Source organism: Peromyscus californicus, unplaced genomic scaffold (assembly GCF_007827085.1).
Source record: "Peromyscus californicus insignis strain IS unplaced genomic scaffold, ASM782708v3 Scaffold_15__1_contigs__length_86483966, whole genome shotgun sequence".
Lineage (NCBI taxonomy): Eukaryota > Metazoa > Chordata > Mammalia > Rodentia > Cricetidae > Peromyscus > Peromyscus californicus.
The window spans coordinates 20,973,078-20,995,878 of record NW_026294447.1 but is presented as its reverse complement, the minus strand read 5'-3'; the positions used below and the strand labels follow the sequence as shown (position 1 = coordinate 20,995,878).

The 22,801-nt window shown below is 39.7% G+C and overlaps 1 protein-coding gene across 7 annotated transcripts in view; it reads left to right on the top strand.

The window, feature by feature from the left end:
- The window catches only part of Strn3 (striatin 3), an 89,030-nt gene that overhangs the window by 28,079 nt on the left and 38,150 nt on the right, over window positions 1–22,801 (top strand). For all 7 annotated transcript variants that reach the window (XM_052738469.1, XM_052738471.1, XM_052738468.1 and 4 more), the window contains exons 2-7: window positions 5,359–5,462; window positions 5,818–5,891; window positions 11,656–11,737; window positions 16,879–17,052; window positions 18,996–19,122; window positions 21,027–21,168. In XM_052738469.1, the coding sequence (XP_052594429.1) occupies window positions 5,359–5,462; window positions 5,818–5,891; window positions 11,656–11,737; window positions 16,879–17,052; window positions 18,996–19,122; window positions 21,027–21,168 (703 nt within the window). The remainder of the gene's footprint in view (window positions 1–5,358; window positions 5,463–5,817; window positions 5,892–11,655; window positions 11,738–16,878; window positions 17,053–18,995; window positions 19,123–21,026; window positions 21,169–22,801) is intronic.

The window sequence follows — 22,801 nt, the reverse complement described above, 5'->3', positions numbered from 1 at the left end:
CTACTATATCTGTCTTACCTTGATACTTTTTAGATGAGAGTTGTTAAAAGCATCAGTTGGAGGTTGGGGATTTAGCTCAATGGTAGAGCGCTTGCCTAGCAAGCACAAGGCTCTGGGTTCGGTCCTCAGCTCCGGGGGGGATGAGGGGGGAGAGCATCAGTTGACTTCAGCAATTAAAAGAATTTTCCTGGTGCTCAAAAAATATTTTCCTGTTGGATGTAGCTCAGTGGAGTACTTGCCTAGCAAATGAGAGGCCTTGGAGTCAAACCTCAGCACTCCAGGTAGAAGGAATGGGAAGCCTACCTTCACTGGAGCAACCACCCCATTCCATTGTAGGACGCCCTTCCCCCACTTTTAGCTGGTTGACATAGGTCTTGGTACTTGGCTTTAGGAAGCCTTGAATTCAACATGTGGTTCGGGCCAGCTGAACTAAAAACCCTCCTGCCTGTAAGAATTAGGAACTATATATACAAGGCCGGGCCGGGTGGTGTACACCTTTAAAAACCCAAGCACCCTGAGTTTGAGGCTAGCCAGGTCTAGATAGAGAGTTCTAGACAAGGCAGGGATACATAGTGAGACATAGTGCCTGCAAAGAAATGGACAGAAAAAGTTACAGATTGCATGTCCATAAGGTACTAAGACATAATTGTAGAGCACTTTGGATGGTATTGACATTGTTGACTATGAAAGTCTTGGTGCATGGACACGGGTGTGTTTATATCCTAATTCATTTCACCAGTGAAAGTGCAAGTTTTTCACTTCCTTGGTTAATTCCTAAATATCTTATCCTTTAAAAAATACTCTGTGTGTGTGTGTGTGTGTGTGTGTGTGTGTGTGTGTGTGTGTGTGTGTGAGTGAGTGTTAATGTGTGTGAGTGCCTAAGCCACGTGCATGCTCTTGCGTACAGAGGCCCGAGGTTGAAGTTGGGAGTTTTTCTCAGTGGCTCTCCACTTGATTCATTGAGGTGGGGTCTTTGAATTGTACCCAGAGCTAGCTTGTTCAGGGGACCCACTGTCTCTGCTTCCCTCTATGCTAGAATTACAGGCAGGTGGCCAACCCCAGCCCAGCTTTTGCTTAGGCTATTTACTACATTTTATTTATTTGGTGTGTATGCCTGCACGTATCTTTGTGTGTGCATATGGAGATCAGAAGACAACTTATTGGAGTCAACGCTCTCCTGCCGTATGAGTGCCAGGGATCAAAATTACTTGGCAGCTAGCGCCTTTATCAGCTGAGTCATTTTCCTGTTTTATATCTTTCTTTTGAAACATTACATTATTTTTATTTATGTACATGTATGTGTCTGTTTACATGTGTGTATGCCCTGTGTGAGTCCAGGTGGCTATGGAGGCCAGATTATCTGGAGCTAGAGTTAGCTGCCATGTGGGTGCTGAGAATTGAACCCAGGTCCTCTGCAAGAGCTGCAAATGCTCTTAACTGCTGAGCTTCCTTTTTAGCCTCTGTTAAGCACTTTTAAAGCGATCATTTCCATCCGTAGTGTTTTGTGCTATCATCTTTTATAAAGTATATGGTCTTTGTTATTAGTTTGTGGGCTTTCTGTTTAGTTTCACTGGAACATTTTCCTGCCCCTGTATTGATTAGTGTCTTCTAATTTTTAGGTTTGCTTTTTCTTTTATTTGGGCATGTGTTTTAATTTCTCTAGATTGTTATTATATCTTTACATCTGTCTTTAAAACCCGAAGTCTCTCAACTCTGTTCCTGTAAAATAAAAAATACATTTTATACTTTCTTACTCTTAAGAGAGAAGAACCAGAGCACAGTCAAAGCACAACCAGAGTCCAACAGTGTATACTGTGTCGGACATTGGGGACTCAGACCTATCTTCTGGGCTCCAAGGGGTTGGGTAGTTGTACTTCTGTGCTTTACCCTGTACAGCACACAGCTTGTATTCGAGGTTCAGGCCAGCTCCACCCCACCACTGTCTTTGGTGATCATGGTGCTGGTGTCCCAATGCTGGGATCTCTGCTGCACCTCTCCTGACCTCTCTTCAGGGACTTTGACCTGGCTACATGGTATCAGAACCTCAGCTTTCCCCCATGACCCCTTCAGTCCTGGGACTGCTTCTACAACTGAGGCTGTATTGTTACCAGTAGCTTTTCCTGGCCTCTCATAGTGCCAAGCCTCAGTTGTACTTCATGACCATACTTTTAAAACCATTCCCACCTGAGAGACTCTTACACAATACCAAGTTCAGCTGCCAGCATGAGGTACATACAGCTTTGGCCTTCTCTGCACTGACAGTATGCTGACCTGAGGAAACATTTCCCAGACTATTTCAACTCAGTGTTGCTTTATAATCATAGCTGTTTTTTTAGCTCCAGCAGATCAGAACCCAGATTCCAATTTATTTTTATTTTTAATTAATTAATTAATTAATTAATTAATTAATTTTTGAGGCAGGGTTTCTCCATGTAGTCCTGGCTGTCCTGGAACTCACTCTGTAGATTAGGCTCAGAGATCCGCCTGCCTCTGCCTCCTGAGTGCTGGGATTAAAGGAGTGCACCACTACCACCTGGCAAGATTTTTGTATTTCTTTTTGAGATGGTTTCTCTACATAGCCCTGGCTGTTCAGAACTCACTGTGTAGGCCATCATGCCCGGCTGAACCCATATTCTTAATGCAAACTATTAAATGGTCCTGATGGAGTCTTGAAGGGATGCAGAGCTTGCCTCTGAGACTTGACAAGCCTTGCCTCACCTCCACTCTGCGCTGCTTTCTAAGTTCCCACAATAGCTTAGTAAGCTCCAAACACTCCGTTTTCTAGCCCAGAGCCTTTGGACTACCCTCCCCAAAACATGCTCAGGTCTGTCACAGCAGTACCCCACTGCTAGTACCAGCTTCTGTGTCTTAGGGTTTCTATTGCTGTGGTGCAACATCAGGATAAAAAGCAACTTGAAGAAAGGGCTTATTTATCTAACAACTGTCAGGGTCACAATTCATCACTGAGTTAAGTCAGGGCAGAAACCTGAAGCAGAAGCCACGGAGGAGTGCTGATTAATGGCTTACTCCCCCGTCTGTCTTCCTCAGTTTGCTTTCTTGGACACCCCAGGACCACCTGCGCAGGGGAGGCACCACTCCCAGTGGGCTGGGTCCTCTCATATTAGTCATTATGAAGAAAATGCCCTGCAGGCTTGCCTACAGACAGTCTGATGGCGGCCTTGACTCAGTTGAGGTTCCACTTCACAGAGCCTTCTAGCTTTGTCAAGGTGACAAAGACCCAACCAAGACATTGAGTGTCTTTTTTCTTCACAGGGTAGGGCTATTCTGGCAGCTAAAATCCTTTGTAAATTTTATTTTTTTGTAAAGGTTTATCTCCCCCCCCCCCCCCCCCCCCCCCCCCCCCCCCCCCCCCCGCGTGTATGTATTTGTATGTACCTGCCTACAGAAGTCAGAGGAGGGTGTAGGGTTCCCTGGAGCTGGAGTTGAAGGCTGTTGTGGGCTTTTTATCTCTTCTGCACCACTACCAACACCATGGATGGGTGCCAAGACCAAACTCTGGTCATCTGCAGAAGCAGCAAGCACTCTTAACCACTGAGTCATCCTTTTATTCATAAACATATGCAGACATACATTTGGAGATTCATTGAAATTAACCCTCTTGGTCACTTGGGTGAATAAGTATTGATGGTTTTACTATGATGGGCTTGACAGTCTGTTTTCTCTTTCAATGCCATTTTTAAATTGCTGGATTATGTGTGGAAATCTCGTACATTAATAGCTACCTTTGGGTGTTGATGCCATCCTAAGGTTTGGTTTTTGTTTTCTCAGACAGTTTCACTGTAGCTCTGGGTGACTTCAAACTTTTATTTTTATTTCTTTTTTTTTTTTTTTTTTTGGTTTTTCGAGACAGGGTTTCTCTGTGTAGCTTTGCGCCTTTCCTGGGACTCACTTTGTAGCCCAGGCTGGCCTCGAACTCACAGAGATCTGCCTGCCTCTGCCTCCCGAGTGCTGGGATTAAAGGCGTGCGCCACCACCGCCCGGCTGACTTCAAACTTTTAATTTTGCTTCTGCCTTCTTATTTCTGGGATTGCAGCAGGCATGAGTTACCACCTCTGACTTGTAAATTTGTTTTTTGAGGTTATGTTTAAGTGTTTGTTTGCAGAAGTAAATGTTATTAATGGTAAATTATGACCTGTGAGTAACTGGAAGTCCTTTATACTTTACTAAGTGCTAAATCTGTTATTTATTTGGTCAAATGTAACCTTTACACTTTCAAGTGGGAATAAAACTAATAAATACTTGATACTACCAGCTCATAAAGTCATCAACATATGAGGACATGAAGCAATTAAGAAAAAATTATAAGGCCTGGGGAGGTAGCTCAATTTGTAAGGTGCTTGTCTTGCAAGTATGAGGACCTTCATTTAAAGAAAGAAAGCCATGTGGGGTTGGAGCAATGGCTGAGTGATTAAGAGCACTAGCTGCTCTTCCAGAGGGCCAGGGTTCAACCCCTCAGTACCTACTGTAAGGATTATGTCCTTAATTACGTCACTAGCCTGGGACAGTGTCCCAGCCTAAAAAGCGGGCATGCCCTTTGTGCCCTCTCTCTTTCCGTACTCTCCTTCCATTCTCTCTCGCCTCCGTGTGCTCTCTCTCTCCCTCCCCCTTTCCCTCCCCCTCCCTTCCTCTCCCAATGAAGATCTAGAAAGGTAACCATGGCTCATGACTCTTCCGTGACTCTTCTGTCACTGATACATCCAGCACTCTACTCTGTTGGCATGGCTGCCGCAGGCGGCAGCCAGCCACGAGTGCTGCCACTTAACTAATACCTCCGTGATAGCTCGCCATCATCTCCAGCCCCAGGGATCTGATTCCCACTCCATAAACACTGTATGCCTATGGTACACAGACATACATACAGGCAAAACACTTGTACAAACGAAGTAATGATTCTTTTTAGTTTTTTCGAGACAGAGTCTCACTATATGGCTCTGGCTGTCCTGGAACTCACTATGTAGACAAGGTTAGCCTTGAACTCACAGAGATCTGCCTGCCTCTGCTTCCAGACTTGTGGGATTAAAGGCTTGTTCCACCACACCTAGCAGATTTTTTAAAACTATGCTAATTTTTATCCATAAAATTTCTTCCAGGTTACCTAAAGATTAAACATTAATATTGTTAGAGGCCCTAAAGAATTATAAGGAAATGGCCCATTTGTGGTTATCTTTATTTTCAAAGAGGATTATGTTATCTAATAGAAAGTCTAGTTGGTCATTTCTATAAATTTTAAGTCTTGAGGTCATGCATAAAAATGTTGCAGTTGCATTTATTTTTCCAGTTTTGATTCACTGTGGCTGGTTAAGGAAAAATAAAATAAATGTATCTTAATGTTTTTAGGCACGGATTGCATTTTTACAAGGAGAAAGGAAAGGTCAAGAGAATTTGAAGAAGGATTTAGTGAGAAGAATAAAGATGTTAGAGTATGCATTAAAACAAGAAAGGTATGTATAGTTCATTTCTTAGTGACTAGAACAGAACAGTGTCATCTTCATTTACATCAGTGTATGCTTTAGTGAAAGCGTTTTCACATTTTACTTTGTGTATGGGAAAAGAAAGAATGAGAAGTAGAAGTAATAGAGTTTGCTAAATGTTTTGGATTTTTTCTATCTCTAAAGATCAGGAGAAATTTATCTTTTCACATGTATATTTGTTACTTGGATAATTTTTCTTAGTACATTTTTAGTGTTTTTAGCAAAACTGGAAAAAAAGGGGACACATTGCTTTGTTATTAGAGTAGTACATTAGTACTCAGTTGTAGAAAAATAATTATTCTTTTATCAATTGTTAAATTTTCAGGGCAAAGTATCACAAATTAAAATATGGCACAGAACTGAACCAAGGTGATTTGAAAATGCCAACCTTTGAATCAGGTAAATGTTATTCTTTTTTTTTTTAAATCTCATTTTTATGTAACAGACATACTCTTTATCCTAATTTTAATTTTATAGCATTAGATGAATAGATGAATGATTATTAAAAAGTGTGAAATTTGATGAAAGAATTTTTAAATATGTATTTTTATGTATGTGTGTGTGTACATGAGCATTCTTGTATGTGCACATAAGTGCTGGTATCCACAGAGTACAGAAGAGGGCATCAAATTCCCTGGAGGTGATATTAAAGGCAGTTATGAATTACCCAGTGTGGGTCCTGAGAATTGAACTTGGATTCTCTGCAAGTATGGAATCCATGCGGTATGGAATCTCTCCAGCCCCTGGTGAAAGTACTAAACAAATAAAATTTGCTTCTCAATCCTGAGATTACTTATCCTATTCTCTCCAAAGTGAAACCTATATGAAATTGTGGGTACATTTTTGCTAGGAATTAAAATCAAAACATGCTAAAGTAACTTTTTCTACCTGTAAGCAATTTTGTCCCTCATGTGAGCTTAATTAATGTATATTCACACACATACGTATGTGTATATCTACATGTATATACATGTGTTTATATCTGGTTAGGTGTGGTGGTACATGCTATGAACCCTAACACTGTGGAGGCAGAGGCAGGCAGATCTGAATTTAGTGCCCGCCTGATCTGCAGAGTGAGCTCCAGGACAGTTAGGGCTACATAATGAGTACCAATCCCCCCCCCATGTGTTTTTACATTTATGTCTTTATTTTGTGTGTGTGTTTGTGTGTGTGTGTGGAGGTGTCAGAGGACCACTTTGGGGGATTACTTCTGAACTTCTCTCATGTATTTTGGGTGAATCTGGCTCAAGTTGTTTGATTTGGCAGTAAGTACCAACTCAAGCTTAATTTTTAATACTTAAAATGTCCCTTTATCTGGAGAAGTTCTAAATAGTTCATTATAGTCCTAAGATAGTAGAAATTTGGCTAAATTTGGAATTTATAGTTAGCCAGTTAAAATTTAGAGTAGGAAAATTATCTCCAATTTTCCTCCTTTATTAAGTAGGAGAGTAATATGAGAGTAATAGTTGATAAATATGTAGCCTAGAGCGGATTGGATATAGGAAAGAGCTAAGTTTAGTTTTAGGAGTTCATCTAACTGTATAGAATCTAAAAGAATGAAGAATGTTTGGCCATAAGCAGACTGTGGGAATTATATTAGCAATTTTTTTTATTTCTTGAGTATTTGGAACTTGGTTACACCAATTCTTCCCCCTTATTTTAAGGCAGGGTTTGTGCATTCCAGGTTTTCCTTCAACTCCATACATATCAGTGGATGACCTGGAACACCTGATCCTTCTGTATCCATCTTCAGATTTTTGACAGTGTAGTCAAATTGGAGTAACTTGCTTCTAAGGCAGCCAAATTTTTTTCTTTATTTTAATATGAATTTTTTTTCCTTGTAGTTTACTTCTGCTCTTAAAGTCAATGTGTGTAATAGGAAAATAAAACTTACATAGATGTTTGTAGGTATTAGTAAATTTTTAAAAATACTGGTTGGAGTTTGGGTCAATAGTAAGTACTACCCACTTGACAGAAGCAGACCATAAATACTACCTGAATTGACTATTTTTGGGTCATCCCTGCTTTGACTTTTAACAGCGGAACTTTTATTTTATCTTCAAGTTGTCGTGAATTGAGATCAAGATGGCATTCATGTTCTTGAGTGGTTCTAAAGGCTCATTCTCATTCTAGAAAACACTATCATATTCTCCTTCATAGACAGTAAGAATAAGAATGGGAATGGTAGTGTCTGCCTAGGATCTTACCAACGAAGGGTAGAGAGAGGTCAGAGGGTCAGGAGCTCAAGGTCATTCTGTCCCTGTCTCAAAAACAAGCAAACAAACAACAACAACAACAAAACCCTTTCCTGTAAAAGTAAGTTTTAGGAAAATGGAAAATAGATACTTTGGTACATACTTACTCCCTATAATTACCATACGTCTGCAGTAGTTAAATAAGGCTCAGAACATATACAGGAAAAACAATGGATTCAAAGATTTCTTTTCGGAATGAGAGCAGTTACTGTATTGCTTGTTTTGGGTGTTGGTTCCTGGAGTGGAGCCTGTGCAGTTCTTAGTTGATCTTACTGGAACAGTTTATATAAAGCAAGATCATTAGCGTATCCATTCCTTCTACCCATAACTAAAATTGTGCTCAGACAAGTATCTTTTTGTCTATAGTAGACACAAATAAAATAATTTGGCTTATATGAAGCACAATAAAACCTAAGAAAATGTTTTTACTGATATAGAAAACTATTCAGAATGTTGAATAGAAGACAAAAATGAAGTAAGCAAATACATACCATACTAAGGATAAAATTATCGAAATATATTTGTAGATAAATATTAAATGAAACCGCATTGGCTTTATAAACTCCTTCAAATCAATATAAAAAGAAAATATGTAAAATACTGATTTGACAGAAGTTGAAGATACGAAAATGTTTATATCTCATTATTTCACATATTTCCTAAATTAATTTGGAAGAGTTTATATTCAAATATGTAAATGATTTATTTCTTCCATGTTTAGAAAATAGACAGTTCAGTAGAAAAGTGAACAAAAGGTGTGGTGGCGCACACCTTTAATCCTAGCATTTGGGAGGCAGAGACAGGCAGATCTCCGAGTTCAAGGGCAGGCTGGTCTCCATAATTGACGTTCCAGAACAGCCAGAGCTACAGAGAGAGATCTTGTCTCAAAAAGCAAACAAAAAAGTAAGAAAGAAAAAGAAAAGAGAGTGTACCTCGTGATAGAGAGGGCATCTTATGGCTGGAAGAGAAATGATACTTTGTCTTGTAATCAGGAAGTGCAGGCAGAACTGCAGGGAACAGAGTTTGCCTCTACAAGAATGGCAGACAAAGCCTTTTGGGCACACCTTTAATCCCAGTACTAGGGAGGCAGAGGCAGGTGGATCTCTGTGAGTTCAAGGCCAGCCTGGTCTACAGAGCAAGTTCCAATCAAGCCAGAGCTACACTGAGAAACCCAGTCTCAAACAACAACAACAACAACAACAACAAAAAGAATGGCAGACAGGGATGGTAAGTGTTGATGAAGCTGTGGAGTTAGCAGAATCTGCATATGCTGATGGTGGGGTGCTAAGTGAAGCTCAGACCCTGAAGGTGCTTTTGTTCCAATCATGAACATAGCACACATACCTAGGAACTTGGTAATTTCACCACTTAAAATGCAGATATGTGGTCACTACGGCTTATATCAGAATGCCCTTAGTGTAATTATAGTGAAAGTCTAGAAGCAGCTAGAATGTCCATCAGCATTAAAATGGATGAATACGATATATTAGCAGGCAAAGTGCTGTTTAGCAATAAAAGTAAGTTAACTACAGCTAAACTTACCAATGTAAGGTGTCAAGTTCGTAAAATTGAAAATTGGTATAAATCATTTCTGCTATTCACAAATTAAGGTTTAAACGTTGAGATAGTGTTAATACTGTCTTAGAATTAGCTAGTAAGTGGTTGGAGGGATAATTTCTAGGATGCTGGTGTTTGTTGAGCTAGGCACTGATTGTTTGCTCAGAAATCCATTAAGTTGTGTGTTTATAATGTACTTGAAAGTTTATAATTGTCATAGTGAAAGAATGAAAACTCATTTCAACATGAGGGGGCTGGTTAAATAGGTATATATGTTGTGTAAAATACTATAATTTTTTTTGGTAGTAGTGATGGTAGAGATCAAACCTAGGCTTCTGCATTCTATGCTAAGTGTTTTATCACCATAGTATACCCCCAACTTGATGTAATTATTTTAAAGTGATGCTAATGTGTTTTTCTTGGAGTATAATAAAATAGATACATTGTCTCCTATTAGTTATGTATATATTTTCAAGTAGAAAATACAGAATGAGAAACTAAAATACTAGTAGTTGTTAACTTTTGGTGACTGGCAGTCATATTTTTAAAAATGTTTTTGTCTCCAGTTGTTACTGAGGAAAATAAAAGTGAAGACTATCATTATTACGTCATTACTTCTAGAAATTAGAGACTAACTTGTTTGAAGGAAGAATAAGAACATAATGATGAGTTGTTACAGTTAGAGAAGTAGTGGCTACAAAAGATACTATAATTATTACCAATAGGTACTAAGTGACTCTGAGTGGTTTGGGAGCTTAATAATTGAGAATTAGTCTTAATCTCAATATGGGATGGGGAGCGGATTTTTTCAAGCACTTCTCTTCAGAGTACATTTATTTGGATAATGAGAATCTGTGGATAATAGTTTTACTGTAGGGATAGTTTTTTAAAGCTTAATTCAACTGAAATGATACTGTTTACTAAACATGTTTAATTCAGTAGTAGGGATTTAGTGGTAGTGGATTTAGGGTTTTGTACAAGTTAAGCATGCCACTGTACTTAAACCTGTGGTTTCTTTCTTTCTTTTTCCCCCCTCTCTTTTGTAAATGTAAATACTTTTTTTTTTTTGGTTTTTCGAGACAGGGTTTCTCTGTGTAGCTTTGCGCCTTTCCTGGAACTCGCTTTGGAGACCAGGCTGGCCTCGAACTCACAGAGATCTGCCTGCCTCTGCCTCCCGAGTGCTGGGATTAAAGGCGTGCGCCACCACCGCCCGGCTTGTAAATGTAAATACTTTAAATAAAATAATGGCTCTTTACCAGTTGTATATACTGTATTCTGAGTTGAGTATTGTGACACATGCCTTTTAACCCCAGCGTTTAGGAAGCCTAAATAGGATCAATTTGATGCCAGCCTGGCTTATATAGCATAGTGAAACTCTATCTCAGTAATCTAACAAAATTCCCCAAAGTAGTAAAAACCCACTTTCTGTTTTGTGTGTATAGAAGATATTTATTACAAAGCTATAGATTACAGGGCTCAGTGGAGTGAGGAGATGAGTGTTCACTTTTGGATGTCTGCCAGAGAAGTTTGTCTCTGGGACTTGGATTCTGAGTTCCTCATCTAGGCTCTTTAAACAGAAAACCTTTGACTACAGGTGGAATGAGCTACCTATGGATTTGCTATTCACCATAAATAGGTCTTTATACTTCTTCTGGACCTGTTTAGGATTCAGCTTGGAGACGTTGAGAATCTGCTGGGCATCCTGGAAGCTAAGGCCCAGGAAGTAGCTGCAGACTGATGCTTGGCACGTCCCAAGAATAAGTGGTTGCCTGGATGGCTGCAAACTACTGCCTAGGGCCTAAGAAATGGCTCTACCCACCACCTCTGCCCATCACAGTGATCTGTGTTAGAGACTCTTCAGCAGCCTGGTTAATTAGCCCCACTGGACCCTTGGTTTAGTATTTTTCTAAAAAATAAAGTCTGTGATGGAGACATGAATGTCTACTGATATAAATTCAAAATGAAGTATGTCTATGTATATACACAGACAGACAAACATACATATACACACACATGCATATATATCTCTAGTATATAATTGTTGATTTTGAGTAGCATATATAACATACCTTTTTAATCTTACAGTATTCGACACAGCAAAATTCTATTTTATTTTGAAGCCCGAGCCTTTTTAATTTTTTAATCTTAAAGCACATTTGAGGTCATTTGATTTTTAAAGCAGGTAGAGTACTGAGTTATTGAACAAACATTAAAGAAATGACCTGTAGTAAATCTTAACTTTTTTCCTGTCTTATGTAAAATATTTTCATGTGTAAATTTATTTCTGAAAAAACTGAACACTATAATAAGTTGAAATAATGTATGTAAAACTTCCCCTCCTTAATTTCCAGAGGAAACCAAAGACTCAGAGGCTCCTACACCACCTCAGAATAGCCAGCTAACGTGGAAACAAGGCAGACAGCTGTTGAGACAGTGAGTAATGATTTCAACTTTAAATCAAGTCAATTTATAAGTGTAAAACTTGCTTTAATTTACTGTATGGTTTTCATAGTGCTGCTGCTTTTAAAAAATCCATTTGTAAAGCTGGGTGTGGTGGCACACGCATTTAACCCCAGCACTGGGAAGGCCGAGGCAGGCCTGATCTATAAAGTAAGTTGCAGGACAGTCAGGGCTACACAGAGAAAACCCTGTCTCAAAAACAAACAAACAAAAAAAAAGCAAAGATCATTGTGTGTGTGTGTGGGGGGGTGAGGCCACAGCTGCTTGTGGAGATCAGAGGACAGCTTTCAGCAGTTGGCTCTCTCCTTTCATCTTTGGGTCACAGGGATGGAACTCAGGTCATCAGGCTTGGCTGTAGGTAACTTTACCCACTCAGCTGTTATTAAAGAAAGCTATTTTCCTCTAGCTTCAGGATAACCCCCCCTTCCCTCTCTCTCCGTCTCTCTCTCCTTCCCCCCCTCCCTCCTCCCTTCTCTTTTCCTCTCTCCCTCTTCCTCCCTCTCCCTCCCCCCCTCGCTCACTTGTTCGCTCTCTATATATAACATATAGATAAATAGATAATTCACTGTGTGTATGTCTGGTGCCTTTAGAGGCCAGAAGAGGGCATTGGATTCCACCTTGTGAGTGCTTAGGAACTCAACCTAGGACCTCTGCAAATGCTTTTAACCACTGAGATGTCTCTAGATCTTAGTGAAACTTTTGAGGACCCCTTTTGATGCTTGTTTATTAATGTACTAGAGATAACTCTATGGCAAATCCTGTCTTTTTATCTAGTAGTTCGTTTTCTTAGAGTTGGAAATTTTGCTATTTATATCCTGCTGATAGCCCTGGGGTATAGTTGGATCCTTTATCTTGTTGTCAGTCATAACTACTGTACTTCTGTCTGAGCAGAACTGCAATCGTGTTTTTTGTTTGTTTGTTTGTTTGGTTGGTTTTTTGAAACAGGATTTCTCTGTGTAGTACTGGCTGTCCTGGAACTCACTCTGTAGACCAGGTTAGCCTCAAACTCAGAGATCCACCTGCCTCTGCTTCCTGAGTGCTGGGACTAAAGACTTGTGCCATCACTGCCTGAATGTATTCTTTCCTTCACTCCAGTTTTTGGGTTATTTGCCACTTGATAGTACTAGGCTTTTTCTTTCGGGTCACCAACCAGCTCCCAAATCATGACACAGAGACTTTTTATTAGTTTTGAATGCTTGGCCTAGCTTAGGCTTGTTTCTGGCTGGCTCTTTTAAATTAACCTGTTTCTCTTTATCTACCTTTTGCCTCGGGGCTTACTACCTTTCTTCCTTCTGAATATATTACTTTCACTGCATCTCATGTCTCACTTGGCTGGTGTCTGCCTGGCTTCTGGCCCCAGGCATGTCCCTTGTTCTCCTCCTCTTGTTTTTCCTTCTCTCCCCACTACCCCGAGCCTAGTTTTCTCCTCCTGTTTATTCTCTCTGCCTGCTAGCCCTGCCTGTCCTTTCTCTGCCTAGCTCTTTATTACACCAATCAGGTGCCTCAGACAGCCAAAGCAAAACAGTTTTTCATAATTAAACAAATGAGACATAAACAAAAGTAACACACCCTTACACAGTTAAAGTAATAGTCTGCAGCATAAACCAATGTAACATGTCTTTGCCTAGTTAAAATACTAGTCTACATCATTTGATCAGACTTTCATGTTTTCAGCCCTTGGCCATTTCATTTTCCTCCTTGTCTCCTCTACTTGTGACTGCTTTATTTGTGTCCTTAGCTCTACCTTAAACCCATGATGCATCATCTTGTTTAGTAACTTTTTATCACTGGCTGCCCACTGGGCAGTCTCACCAGAGTATGGATAAACCACAGCCTTAGTTCAATCTTACTTTTTGATCTCGAAATCTAATTAACTCATGGAGAAAAACAGCAGAATCAGTGGACAGCATTAACTGTTGGCTTACATCCACCTTGTACAGAGAACCTCTCTCTATACCCCATTCTTTATGGCCATTCCGTTTACCTCAGTCCAGCCGCAGCTTGGGTTCAGGTCCTAAGGTGGGGAAGGGGCATCACGTGCATTGTACGACACCAGGTGAGTTTTACACAAGTGGCTGGCCCAGAATAGCTCCAGTCTTCATTATTTGTACATCGAAAACAAGCGTGTTTTCCCACACTAGCAAACAAGTTTTTCCATCCTCTAATGTTAAGCTCCGGCAAAAAAAAAATGTCGAATATGTTTTCTCTCAACTTTTACATCAAAACATCTTTAAACCAAAACAACGCTTATCGTTTTGTTAGCTTGGCCAAATATCAAGCCAGGTAAATCTTGTTTTTACAAAACTAAAAGGTGATTGACATAGGCACACATTTTCAAGAACAATAACCTCATTCAAAACATACTTACAGCAGTAGGGTGATATGCTTCCAATCCTATCAGCACTGAATTAGAACAGCTCACTGGGACTGAAGACAGCAGGCATCCCCAGACAAGAAACCTGAGAAGCATCAGCTCCCAAAGAATTTTAGGGGAAGATATTCAAGGAAAAAAAATAGGGTTTCCAGGAATGATCATATCTGTCCCATGCATGATTGACAAAATAATAGTAAAACTGCCAAGAGACTCACTCGTCAGTCATTACAAGAGAGAAGAGAGTGTTCTTTCAACCTTCTTACTTTTCTTTCTGGAATCTATTTACACTTCTTATTTGTTACCTAGTTCCCAGATTCCTGTAAATGACTAGAACCTGAACTAAGAACAGTTTTGGTGGGAAAGGGCCCTAGAATAAATAACTAGGAGAGTTGAAGGAAACACTCTATGATAGGTGTCAAGTCAGGGAGCTTTGGAGAACTTGCAGAGAAAGTCCCAGGACCCAGTCTTAATCTCTGTCTGGTTGTCTACTTCTCTGTATTAGTCTGATTCTCTTCTTCTGAAGAAAAACTCCTTATTTTCCCATGTGACAGCTCCCTACCTCCATTTCTGAGAAGGGTTTGAAATGGCCTAACTTATTCGAGCAATGACTCAGTCATTCCTATCCAGGTTGTGGAAGACTCTGGCAGTTAATTTAGGCCCAAGTTTAGAGACTGGGTAAGGAAAGGAATTGTTCCCACCACGTGTAGACTGCGTTGTTTAGAATAAAGAGTGGGGATGGCTGCAGGGAGATCTTTATTTCTCTCAAATGCTCATCTCATCACCTGCATTCACGTTGTCTCTACTTTGCTTTCCCCCTTTATTTTTAGAGCCAAACTCTTTTGAAACAAGGTTGTTGTGTGGTACCCAAGACTTGCCTTGCACTCCTGGTCCTGGCACTTTTTTCGGATAGTTTATCTCTGTAGTCTGTATTCTTGTTCCTTCCTTTACCTCTTGAATGCTAGGATTTCAGGAGTAAATCACCATACTTGCCCTAATCTTTTTGTTTAATTGTATTTATTTGTGCATCCAAAAGGTGGTATTGCTTATTTTGCTCATTTTTATTCTCTTCTTTTTTTTTTTTGTTTGCTTGCTTGCTTTATTGCTGTTCTAATCATTCGTCCTGTTATTAGCTTTCACCTATTTTGGTTGTTTACTAGAAGTATTTTAACACACATTTTGAAAAAACGTGTCTTGTTTGTATGTACACCATGTGCATACAGTGCTGTTAAGGCCCAAAGAGGGTGTCAGATCCCCTGGAACTGGAGATCTAGGTTGATTGTGAGGTGTTTGGTCCAGGTGTAGGAAGCTGAACTCAGGTCCTCTGCAAGAGCAGCAAGTGCACTTAGCCACAAGCCATCCCTCCAGCTTCAAGACTTCTTTCTCATCCTTCATTAACTCAAATATTTTCAGGTGAAATTAAATTCACAGCCTATTATCTACATATCACCATCTATCTCCTTCTTTCCAATCTCATTGTATCCTAGGCTTAGATAAGTGGACTTTGAAAACCACAGAACCAGTGCTCTGGAATCTGAGATCATTAAAGGGGATTAGTCCGTTGATGAATCTCTGGCTGAGAACCTAGCATGGTACTATTCTATGGTTCAGATCTACTGATTCTCTCCCAATACCTTGGATATTTAAAAAACATGTATGTGTGCATATATGTGTGTATATAAATTCACATATCTATTTAAAAGACATATGTATGTTTGGATAAAGGCATGCCTTTATGTGTGTGTGTGTGTGTGTGTGTGTGTGTGTGTGTGTGTGTGTGTGTGTGTGTATTTCAAAAGCTTTTTAAAAGGTATTGAGATAATTAGCTGCTAATCAGAGGTATACTATATTCCTTCCTTCCTTCCTTCCTTCCTTCCCCACCCTTCCATTCCCTCCTTCCCCCCTCCCCTCCCTTCCCTCCCCTCCTCTCTTCTTCCCCTCCCCTCCCCTCTTTCCCCCCTCCCCTCCCCTCTTCTTTCTCTTCCCCTTTTCCTCTTCCCTTTCCCATTTTCCTTTTTCCTTTTCCTTTCCTTTCTTGCTTTTTCAAGACAGGGTTTCTAGCCCTAGCTATCCTGGAATTCCTCTGTAGACCAGGCTGGCCACAATTCAAAGATCTGCCTGCCTCTGCGTTCTGAGTGCTGGGATTAAAGTTGTGTGCCATTCCACCCCACCTTATTTCATTTTTTTTTTAAAGATTATTTTATATGTATGAGTGTTTTGTCTGGATGTATGCATGTGTACCACATGCATGCTGGGTGCCCACATAGGTCAGAACAGGGTGTTAGATAACCTTGGAAACTGGGGTTATGGGTGGTTGTGGGCCACCATGTGAGCATTATCTCCATCATGTGTATTTCAATTTTGACTAACAGTTGACATCATTCTCTTAGAACTGAAATTAGTCTATAGTGGAGCTATTGAGACAATGAAAAAGTATTTGTATGATTGTGGAGTTTTCTGAAAAAAAGTTTTAATATGATTTGAAGGTGGCAGGTGTTAACAGTGTGTTGAGTTTTCTTTAATTATTTATTTATTTTTATTTTACTTGCATTGGTGTTTTGCCTACATGTATGTGTGTGAGGGTGTCAGATCTTGGAGTTAACAGATGGTTGTTAGCTGCCATGTGGGTGCTGGGAATTGAATCCAGGTCCTCTGGAAGAGCCGTCAGTGGCTCTTAAACCACTGAGCCATCTCTCCAGCCCTCAGTATGTTGAATTTTAATGTTTAATATTTCTTTTCATAGGTATCTTCAGGAAGTAGGATATACAGATACAATATTAGATGTACGATCTCAACGGGTAAGGTCATTACTTGGACTGTCTAATTCAGAACCAAATGGATCTGTAGAAGCAAAGAATTTAGAACAGATCCTGAATGGTGGTGAATCTCCTAAACAAAAAGGACAAGAAATCAAAAGGTAAGGTTTATATTTGTAGATGAACATTGTTTACCCAGAGACTTTTCATTGTGAATCTCATTTTTAGCTAGATTTTACTTGTTAGACATTAAATGACTATTTTTTGACTACATGAGTAGTTTTGAAATACTTAAAAATATTTGAACAAATTAAAGATACTTTTTTTAACATAAGGAATCTGTAAAATGGGTTGGTGTCTCTTGGGTCTTGGAACCCTGACTAGGGGTGGTTAGGGAATGAACAAATTACAGACATTAGACACATACACACAGAAAAGCTGGGGTGGCTGCCTGGGCTCTCTGATGGAGAAGTGCAGCATCCAGGAAGCTTAGCATGCTTATCACATACAACTGAACAAGGAAGTGGGCCGGGGGGGGGGGGGGGGGGGGGGGGGGGGGGGGGGGTATGGTATGCGGCCGAATCAAGGAGGCACATTTAGATCATCTGGGTAGGAGCAGTCTTTCTGGGCCATAAGTATCTGGGGTAGGGGGTTAGAAAGTTACTGTGTGCATTTTCACGCACATTATCAACATTTGCAGTTGGATCTGAGGAAGGCTTTGCCATCCCTCTGAGCCTCAGCCTAGACAGGGTTTGCTACTCCACGGGGCTGAGACTTTGGTCTTTGACATTGCTCTTGTCTTTATTCTTCTTTCTTTTTTTTTTTTTGAGACAAAGTTCTCTAGGTAGCCCTGGCTGGCCTATAATTCAGATCTTCCTGCCTCTGCCTCCCAAGCACTGGGATCAAAGGCATACACCACCACACCAAGCCTGCCCCTTCATGTCAACAATGCACATTCACTCAGGGCCTCCTCTGCTCCCCACAGATTGGTATCTCTTACGAATATATGTTTCATAATTTTAAATATGGGCAGATTTAATAAATTTAGCTTTTGTGTTTCACTGTTTAGGCTAAAGTGTAAGAGGTCATAAAAATTGCTAAGTTGCTTGTTCTGGTATTTTTGAGAAGTGATAACATGTTTGATTGTCTAAACTTAGTAGATTGTTTTTCTTTTTAAAGACTTAATTTTAATTATATTTGTGTGTGTGTCTGTGGTGGGAGATGATGTACATGTAAATGTGGGTGTATACAGATGCCCAAAGAAGGCATTCTATCTCCTAGAGCTAGAGTTTCCGACTGCTGTGAGCCACCCAGTGTGGGTGTTGGGACCCACACCTGGGTCCCCTGAAAGACCTCTTACTTGTACTTTTACCTGCAGAGCCATTTCCAGGCCCCAGATTTTACTGTCTTTTTTTTTTTTTTTTTTTTTTTTTGGTTTTTCGAGACAGGGTTTCTCTGTGTAGCTTTGCGCCTTTCCTGGAACTCACTTGGTAGTCCAGGCTGGCCTCGAACTCACAGAGATCCGCCTGGCTCTGCCTCCCGAGTGCTGGGATTAAAGGCGTGCGCCACCACCGCCCGGCCAGATTTTACTTTCTTGTAGCATTTACCTAAGATGTTTTAGACAGACTGCTGTGGATAACTCATTAAATACAGAACAATGCTTATTTTAATTGTAGAGCATAGAAAATCCTTAAAAAATATTCTACAACAAACATTTTAGGCAATGTCTTATAGTTACGTTGTCTCGAACCAGGAGTGATGGCCCAAGCGTGCTGGTAGGAGGATCAAGAATTCAAAGTTATTCAGCTCCATGATGAGTTGAGATTCATCTAAACTATGTAAGATCATGTCTCATAGCAACAAAAAATTAGGTGGTGTTTGAATTGCAACAGTTACCTCCACGTAGTTTTAAACTAGGAATTAGAAGGGTCAGGCTGTGGCTCAGCAATTGAACACTTGTCTAGCAAGTGTTCTTTTGACGTCCTGGCTTCAATTCCTAGTACCACAAATAAGGAAAAATATTAAAATAGGATGCAGGAAGAAATACCAGAGTCAGTCACTGAAATAGTTGGAATCATCTTTTTTTTTTTTTTTTTTCTTACAGGCCCGCTGGTGATGTTCTTGAGACATTCAATTTCTTAGAAAATGCTGATGACAGCGATGAAGAAGAAAATGACATGATTGAGGGCATCCCAGAAGGAAAAGACAAACTTCGGATCAGTAAGCACAAAGTAGGAGAGTTACATGATTTTCTGTCTAGAGTAATGTGAACAGGAAGTTTTTAGGTGTCCCTTGAAAGGATTATATTGCCAGCTACTACTGCATTATGTACAGATGCAGGAATTATGATTTCATGTATTAATCACTAAATGACTGAGAAAAGGTCTGTTTTTAAAGTATTTGTCCGGTGGTTTGAAACTTTTTAAAAAGAAATGGCATCCTTTTCAATCCTGCCACAATTTGGAGTCACATTGAAGTTTATCTTAACAGTATCCCATCTTGGGTAAGGGACTGATACATGGATGTAAATATGTGCCAACATTCTGATTATTTGGTAAGGATTACTTTTGCTAATACTCTAAGAAATGGACTTAATATATTTTAGTAGTGAATGAGGAGTTAGCTCTACAGGACCAAAAGTAGAATATGCCCCATTTGTAAGCATCAGAGTAGTGTTCAGTATTTCTCGTGTGCGTGCGCACACATATTAAAAACTGAGGCCTGAGGTTGTATGTTGAAGTATTTGACCAGTATGCACCAATTCCACAGTGTAGCCTCAGCACCACATAAACTAGATGTTGTAGTGCAGCGCTTGAGAGGTGAGGCTGTCCTCAGCTAGATAGAGACTTTGAGTCATTTGGCTTCTCCATACCCTGTCTATCCAAAAAAGGTTAAAAAACAAAAAAGTGAATCAGTTCAATTGTGGCACTTTGAGATTTTACAATAATATGGGGAAAAAATGCAAATATTTCTCAAAAGGTTTCAACCTTTCTCCAGCTTTTCACATATGTGATGCACTTTGTTGGATGCATAGAGTTTTATTTTTTAAACTTACTGTGTGTTATAGAGTGCGTATTTGCCACAGCACAAGAAAAGTGAGGACAATTTTGTGGAGTCAGTTTTCTTCTTCCACCTTTATGTAGTTTATGAGGATAAAGCTCAGGTCATTAGGCAGGCATTTTTTTTTTTTTTTTTTGGTTTTTCGAGACAGGGTTTCTCTGTGTAGCTTTGCGCCTTTCCTGGATCTCGCGCTGTAGACCAGGCTGGCCTCGAACTCACAGAGATCCGCCTGCCTCTGCCTCCCGAGTGCTGGGATTAAAGGCGTGCGCCACCACCGCCCGGCATAGGCAGGCATTTTTTTCCTGCTGAACCATCCCAAAAACCTGAGATGTTGTTTGTTCTGGTAGGTAGGTTGCTTTTATTATCTGTTGCCCAATCAATATAAGTATATTGGTTCTTATTGTTTAGCCAGTTCAAGATAACTTACCAGGATGCAGGTGAGTAGGTGATTTTTTTTTTAAGCAGGAATCATCTGTGAACTTACTATAATTAAAAAAAAAACTTTTTTTTTTTTTCCTTTTTTTTTTTGGTTTTTCGAGACAGGGTTTCTCTGTGTAGCTTTGCGCCTTTTCCTGGAACTCACTTGGTAGTCCAGGCTGGCCTCGAACTCACAGAGATCCGCCTAGCTCTGCCTCCCGAGTGCTGGGATTAAAGGCGTGCACCACCACCGCCCGGCTTTTTTTGTTTTTTTTGAGACAGGGTTTCTCTGTGTAGCTTTGCACCTGTCCTGGATCTCTGTAGCCCAGGCTGGCCTCGAACTCACAGAGATCCACCTGACTCTGCCTCCTGAGTGCTGAGATTAAAGGCCTACACCACTGCCCGGCAAGAAAACTCTTGAGTAAAACATTGGCCTTTTCTAGTACCCCATCGCTTACAAGTGATCTTCATACAACAGTGTTGAACAACAGTTCATCTAGGGCATAGTTTGAGATTTATGAATCATGTGGGAAAAGTCCAGTGGTGGATATGAATAATTTCAAAGTAGATCTGTAAGTACTGTTAAGTGAAACTGTGAAAGGTCCTCTTTAAAATGTCAGATGAAAAGTACTCATTCCTGGCTGTTTTCTCTTTACAGATAGGGAATGAAGGTTTAGCTGCGGACTTAACTGACGACCCTGATACTGAGGAAGCACTCAAAGAGTTCGACTTTTTAGTAACTGCAGAGGACGGTGAAGGGGCTGGCGAAGCACGGAGTTCAGGGGACGGTACAGAATGGGGTAAGGGCCAGAGACAGCTGGGTGGGAGGAGACGTAGCCTTTTACTGCGTGTGGGGTCTGTGTGTCTGTGTGTGGGGGACAGGGAAACGGAGAGCACGAAGTGCTGTTGGGAATGTGAGGTGTTTGGTCCTCATTTTTTAGATTTGGGGACTTCAGAAGTTGATCTTGAAGTGTTTTGTTGATTTATCAATTTAATTTTCCCCTCTAACAGATTTTTTTTAAAACAAGAATTATTTATTTTTATTCATGCTCGCCATTTAATTTTAGGTAATCAAGGCTTTACGAGAACTTAACTTCCTCGTATGCCCATATGTTACCTGTCTTAATGCTAGGTAGGACTAAATTATTAATTCTGACTTATAGCCCTAATAATGAGCAAGATTTAGTGAGGGTATTACTCTTATTGCATATAATATTCTGTGTACAAATGTGAGGGCCTAAACTTTGAAAGTGATATATAAAGCTAATAGTAGGCAATGTATAATCAAAATAAAGAAAAGTTCTATCAGTAGTTAAAAACCCTATTCATATACATGCAAAAATATTTCAAGGTAATAGCTTAAAATGTGTTTTTCCCGTTAATATGTTTATTTAATCATTGTTTAATGTTATCTGGTAGGTGATGGAACTCAAAGTGTGTTTATAGAGCTTTTTCTGGAGGTTAGTTTAATACACTTAAAAAGATTTATCACTTTTTTTGTTTTTTTAAATCACTCCTGTGTTAGAAAAACACACTTGGACTGGGCAGTGGTTGCACACGCCTTTAATCCCAGCACCCAGGAGGCAGAAGCAAGCAAGTTGATGAGTTCAAGGCCAGCCTGGGAGTTCCAGGACAGCCAGGGCTACACAGAGAAACCCTGTCATTACCAACCAAAAGAGAAAAAGAAAAACACATGGTTTTTTTTTTTTAAATGTTGGGGCTGGGGGATGGCTCAGTGGTTAAGAGCATTTACCATTTACCTTTCTGAGGAACAGAGTTTGGTTCCTAGCACTTACGTTGGTGACAGCCGCCTGTAACTCCCGTCTCAAGGGATGTTCTCATTCGTAGTTCAAAGCATCATTTTTAAATTTACTTCAAAGTGGATATAGAAGGGGCATGTTAATTGAAAATATAAACTCCACAGTTACTATCTGGACTTTGTCCATATTTGTATTTTCTTGAAATGGCTGTATTTTAGGAGATTGCTTGTTTATAGGAAAAACAGTAAAAAAAAAAAACAAAAAAAAAAACTGTAGCCATTAAATCTTGGACTATATTTTCCCTGTAACTTTAAAAGTACTGGTTATTTTTTTTTTCTGAAAATTTTAGTGATATAAAAATAGAAATTATACAAATATTTTATAGCATAAGTATATTTTAGAGACCATAAATAAATGTCAGATATAAAATTAGAAATCATCTACAATATTATAGACAGTCATGGTTAACATTAAATACATGAATATTTATACATACAATCTATTTAAGAGTTTGTTGAACATCTGTTTAGCTAAATCTTGGCACACAGCCATTTGTTTTCTTTATCTAAAGTTACTAGAATTTTAACATGTTTGACATGACAAACATCTCAAATCTAATTTGTGTGACATGGGATTATTTCTTTAATAATGTTATATGCAAACGATTAGTCCT